This window comes from Notothenia coriiceps, unplaced genomic scaffold, assembly GCF_000735185.1.
Source record: "Notothenia coriiceps isolate Sejong01 unplaced genomic scaffold, NC01 NC01_scaffold00032402, whole genome shotgun sequence".
Taxonomy (NCBI): domain Eukaryota; kingdom Metazoa; phylum Chordata; class Actinopteri; order Perciformes; family Nototheniidae; genus Notothenia; species Notothenia coriiceps.
In genome coordinates, this window is record NW_011365103.1 from 69,664 (window position 1) to 76,027 (window position 6,364).

At 39.9% G+C, this 6,364-nt stretch overlaps 1 protein-coding gene across 1 annotated transcript in view; it reads left to right on the forward strand.

The window, feature by feature from the left end:
* Nucleotides 1-3,757, forward strand: part of LOC104960828 (cadherin-13-like) — a gene marked incomplete at its 3' end in the record, with an annotated part of 63,582 nt that extends 59,825 nt beyond the window's left edge. Inside the window, exon 2 of the mRNA XM_010788999.1 lies at nucleotides 3,617-3,757. Within this exon, the coding sequence (XP_010787301.1) occupies nucleotides 3,617-3,757 (141 nt within the window). The remainder of the gene's footprint in view (nucleotides 1-3,616) is intronic.
* Between the last annotated feature and the right edge of the window lie 2,607 nt (nucleotides 3,758-6,364).

Sequence of the window (6,364 nt, forward strand, 5' to 3'; positions counted from 1 at the left end):
CGTACGTACGTACGTACGTACGTACGTACGTACGTACGTACGTACGTACGTACGTACGTACGTACGTACGTCGTCGTACGTGTCGTCGTACGTCGTCGTGTGTGTGTGTGTGTGTGTGTGTGTGTGTGTGTGTGTGTGTGTGTGTGTGTGTGTGTGTGTGTGTGTGTGTGTGTGTGTGTGTGTGTGTGTGTGTGTGTGTGTGTGTGTGTGTGTGTGTGTGTGTGTGTGTGTGTGGTTTACAGTCAGCATGTGTGAGTATTCTGTGCACGGGTTTAATAAACTCACAGGTCCATGGAGCACCATCTGCCTGCACAATGTTTGATGGAGCAGGAGCTGGTTGTGAGGGACACCCCTGTCACACACTATGTGGGACAAACTATTGACAGAAACACCTGTTTATTGTCTCACCCTTTCCACTATCTCCCCTGGAGCAGCTGTTTGAATGCATGGAGTTTACGACAGGAGGCTACACAAACCTCTCAGCCGGTCATTGCTTTCGTATAAAAAGTTGCTTGTAAATAAAAACAGACAGTTAAGAGCATTCAAATGGGTTCCTGTTTTTAGTTGAAGGGGTTTTATGCAAGCTTGTTTCCTGGCACACTGAGTTATATATTATGTAAATAGTGTGTTCAGGCATCACCCTATTTCCATTTATAGAGGTCCACTCAAATGAAATGAATAGTGAGCTTTCAGGGGTTAAAAACCCATTTATTTTCTGAATGAAGGATTTTAGCCATAATGACGTGACCACAAATAAGTTAGACCACACATTTTTTATTATAGAATAATGCTATATGCTCCTCTTGAAGCCCAAAGTATGTTGATATTAACCTTGTTTTTAGAATAATGGGTGGTTGCTATCTCATTATTTACAACACTATCCACAACCCTAAAGTGTAACAGTAACATCTCTGATTGGTGGAACTCGCTGTTGTCAGAGCTGGCGACCCATGTACTGGGGCTAGGTCCCAATGCGGAGGACCTGGGTTTAATTCTGATCTGGCACCGTTTGGCTCTCCTCTGTCTTCCCTTTTCAACATTGTCACCTAAATTAAGGCACTGGTCGCCAAAATCCTTACAAAATAAAATAAATGTAAACCACACAAACAGCCAGTAAAGGTGTGTCTGCGTATTGGTTAGCTCCCTAAATACAACCAGATAAATATGGCAACTCTCTTATATTACAACAAAATGTTTTGAAGCGACTAGTAAATAATCAGCAACAGTTCAATTAAAAGTGTATCGATAGTATTCAGATGCGATCACCATTGGCTATGTATATGGGTTGTGAAGTTCCCTCAATCTTAAAGTGTGTACTGTTAGTAAATATCATAGTTTTTGGCTTAGTTCACTTCTAAACGCTTACTACCAGTATTTTCTGAAACTTCAATAAGGGGAAAATTGACTTCCAGATAAATTGAAAAAGTTGGCAATCACTGTTCAGCTCTTTCCTGTTTTCTAATGGGAGTTTCTGACCCTAAGTGTCCTGGCCTCAATATGTCTATATTCAGTGAATAGTTAATCACTTTGTCAAACTTCTAGGTGATGGGATAATTAAAAGGAGCCTCAAGGTGTCTAGCCATTGATCGTTTGATCTCCCCCTGCCTGCCTCAGATGAAATTGATTAGAGCACTATCTATGATAGGGATGAAGTACAACACACACACACACACACACACACACACACACACACACACACACACACACACACACTCTCTCACACACAGACACACGCACACACTCTCTCACACACACACACACACACACACACACACACACACACACACACACACACACACACACAATGAAAAAAAAACAATGAAATCCCAAATATACATTCCTAGGACTATTTTACTACTATTGCCATTGCTTAAATCAACATGTGATATGCTGTTAAAATGACCTAGCTTTATCTAGCTAAGAAAACACTAACAAGGAGCTTGTGTAATGTAATTACGCTGTACAATAGGCTCAGCTAGAACAGTACCTTAGTGGTCATCAGTTGGCCCATAAATGGCCTCCTATAGGCTTTTTAGTGTGTTAAACAAGGGGCTGATGAAAAGCCTGTCCTTTTTCCTATTCCTATTGTTATATTTAATGTGCAATAAGTTGCTTTAATGATTTCAGGCTTGTTGCATTTGATATAAAACAGGTAGCCTGCATTTCTTTCCTTTTTGTGTGAATTCCACTTTGGTTTTTACTCCTCAGATTTTTGCATCATGAGTTAATAAAAAGAGTATACATGCATTCAGAGGTGAATCTCAAACACACGAGAGAGCTCCAGCAGCATTTTCAGTGAAACAAATGGATGACATGTATTAAGCATGTGACAGTTAACACCCCCAGTAGGGAGACAAATAAATGTTGTTTTTACCAGCCCCTACCTCCTGTTATTTATACGCCACAGTCAACATTTCTATTAGGCATGAATTATGGCAACACATGATTATCCCTGCTATGATCATTATAAATACCTTCCCCCTCGCTGTATGTATGAGCAATATGTATCCAATTGTTGTATAGATTACAAATGCTGGCTGGCCGGTAAATGAATTACATATCTAATTTGAGCTCCAGGAAAGCTACGTTGTAAACAAGCCCAGATCCCTCTCCCTGGCTTGTGTAGGAAAGTAGAATAATTATACCTAATTTATGTTGTAAGCCTGGATAATATGGGTTCAGTTTGGGTTTTATTTAACCTTTTTCCTTCATTTTCAACAACAAAAACGACTGAAATTAGGTGTAAAGATTCAAAGGCAATAGAGTATCTTAGTCCCTGAATGATCGCTATGATTTTAATGCAGAGAAAAATAATTTGTCTTTTCATGCAAGGCCTGAAAGTCTTGATCTTTAATGCTCCAAAGAATAGTGGAAACTGTGTGTGAAAATCCGCCCTAAGCCACACGGGAATGTTTAAAATGGATGAGAATAAATCGTGCGATGTATGCTTATACTTTGATCCTGTACTGCATGGCTGTAGGGACCTTTTTTCTCTTTCTTTCAACCAGACTATATTATATGTATGAATTTCTAAATGTGGTTTCCTGACCTTTTCCCTAGAGATGTCAAGAGTGTTTACTGGAGCTTTTAACACTGCTATGTGAGCATGAAGGTGCATATTTGCATGATGTTTTTTTGCCCTTATCCAGTCAATTTGATGGTAGATTCCAGCCTCTAGTGGGCTATTAAAAGAGCTTTCAAGCTTTGTCAAAGGCTCTTACAGTAATGTAAAACATGGCGATAAGTGTTAGCTTGTGCTTAAGTTGGATTAATTTAATCACTCACGTGGCTAATCATTCATCTCGTAATGATTTTTAATGATTCAACTCTTAAATAGATTATCTGAAGATTACCACTGCATAATTGTGTGTGCATGTGTATATGTGTGTGTGCCCCATTTCTGATGCGGAAACAATAACTGTAAAACCTTAATATGGTCTTTTTATTCTGTCAGTAAAATCCCTCTTTTTTTCTCTAAAGTTTTCCATTTTCCATTATTCTCCTTATTTATATCGCTCCATGATTAACAACACTTTCTTGATTTACTTTTTCTTCCGTTCAGGTCAAGGTCATTCTCCCTCGTTTAACCCTGAATCACTGTGTGTTTCTTTTCCAGACCCTGCCGACCACAACATATGAGTTAGAGATTGTGGCCAAGGACATGGCAGGAAGTGAGGTGGGACTAACAGGAACCGCCACGGCAACCATCACCATTACTGACAAGAACGACCATGCCCCTGAGTTCACACATACGCTGGTAAGAAATATTCTTCTTTTGATATCCGTCTTTCTTTTGAGCTGTGGATTCTCTTTTTGTTTCGTTTGAGTTTGTTTAGCCAGTTCAGAGGTCAGGGTGAGTGAGAGCTGATGATTAAACTTAATTGTTTTTAAAGACAGAGTTCACATCAAAAGGGCAGAAGCTGGTCAATAGCCATTATAAAACAAGGTCTCCTGGTAGAGGAATGACTTTCTTACATTTCACTTTATTTTTTATTGAGGCATGTGGTGAGCTCTGTTCTTTGTTACTCAGGCGGGTGAGGGTTAGGGTTACTACTAGCATTCAAAAAAGAATTAGAGAATATGACATTATAGGGACTGTTATTACTGTGCAGAATACGAGCACATTGCTCTGGTCCACTCAGATTGTGCATTATCCTTGGTCCTTGGAGGCACCCTTACATTACGATCACTATCCGAACAGACAAAATATCACATATTGTGATCATGTTCAGGTTCATACTGTGCAAGAAGTGTTTCATTTTTTACAACAGAAGGTTATGATGAGTCATAACAACAACAAATTAGATGCTTTTGGTGTTAATGAGTGAGTAAGGGCAGTATTTCTGTTAAAAAGAGACTCAGATGTGTGGGTATAATGTGGTTCTGTTGTAGTACAGAGGGAATTATTGCTGTTCACTTATTTCTGAATGTATCAGAACATTAGGTAAAAACAGAGGAACTGTAAATATTGCATTACTAGAAACCAATACAAAGAGCAAAGTGAAATGCTAGCAGAAGGTCATCCGAGCCACGCTCAGTTGCCCCCACACATTCACCCACTCACAAATTATTTAACTCAACGTGACCTTGTATTACTCTCCTTGTTTTGTAAAGGTAAAGCTCAGATCACATGGTGGGCAAAGAACATATGTGACATGTCATAGCACATCACTGTAACTGGGTTGAATGGGTGCAGAGGCAAGATAAGGGGATCTGTGAGCAGGAGTGGGAGTAGTGGTTCAGGGATGGTTTGTTTAGTCAGCATTGCCTCAAGGCATTAGTGTAAAGCTAACAGTCTAAACCAGTGCCTGGCAGTCACGCTGTAAAATAAAACCAACATGTACACATTTCTAAAAAGCACACAATTTCAACTGTTGGCCATTTGTGCCACCTCATTATATATTTGTCAAAAGTTGATGCAATGGCTGTTTTCTTTCCCTCTTCATCCCTCCTTCTGACCTCTGGAGGTAAAAGAGAAAAACGGTCTACGAGGTCCGGTAGAAAAAGAACCTCCATGCGCCTCTCGGTGCGGTGACTTTTGTTGTTCTTAATGGAAACGCCCGCAGTTGTTGTCATGTTTTAAGACACATCACACATTACCCCAACCAAAACCTCCCCTACAGGCGTCCCATGATGCATTGGGGTGACAGGGGAGCTTGTAAGGAACGCAGCTCAGATGTGAAATGTTACAGCTCAGAGGGTTTCGGCAGGGCCGCGGAGAGTGCACCATGTCCGTGTCCTAGTTAATGTTCTCATTTCTCACTGGGAAGAGATCCGTTTATCAGCGTGGAGAAATTGAGCTTTTTAAAAACAAGTGTTTGAAGGCGCTAAGCTCCCTTTATAAATCCTCTACCCTCCATTCTCCCTGACCGCTCCCCACCTGCCCATGAATCATCTCTGACCTCCCAGATGACCGCCATCATGTTGTGAGTGTGTTTGCGAGTGCTCTGGGTTTGTGTCAGCAGGCTCTCAAGCTTTCACCGCATCAATTATTCAACTAAATATATATATATGTATTTTCAAAGAACTTTCCAAAAGCCCCTACTCTTGTGTTGTCTTTTTCTGACGACTTGTGAGCTTTGAGTCTGTGTGCAGAACTCTACCAGAGAAAGATAGAGAAGGATGAGTGCAAAGAGTCCAACCTAGATACAGAGAGAAAGATGAAACCAAGCAAACAAATGTACAGGAGAAGGGTTCCTTCCTGTTATTATTCATTAAATCGAGTCTTGATGTTTTTTTTTCAAGTTGACTTTTTGTTTGAATTCAGCAAACATAATCCCCACGTAGCGCGCCTCAGTATTTTCTCAGACCTACCTAGCCAACCCAGTCTCACGGCATTTCGTGTTCACCAACACGATTTTTAATCTATTGATTCGTGTTCACCAACACGATTTTCCCCTTTTTTTCGTGTTGCACAGCACGATTTTAAAAGCAATGTATTTCTATTGGTAGTCTCACGACATTACGTGTTATAGGAAGACCGGAAGCTGTGTGGTTCATAAAAGCATGTTCTTACTCAATATCAAGCCACAATTATTGCTTTTATTTTAAATCGTATAATTTCGGACTTTTGTTGCCGTCTTTGAGGAAAATAAATGGGGCTGAGAGCCTCAGGATACTGAAATCTGTATATATTTAAATCTTTTTTTCCTTCTAATTTGTTATTATTTTCAAAATAACACACTGTTATTTACTCACCAATAACACACAATTATCCTTGTTTTTATTTATTTGTTTAATTCCATAATCTCTGGGTTTTTTGGCGTCCGTCAGGAACTGAATTTCAAAATAAAAATAACCGGAAACAGATGTACGCATTTCGAGTTCAGGATGGCCGAAGACACTACACTACCCATAATACCCA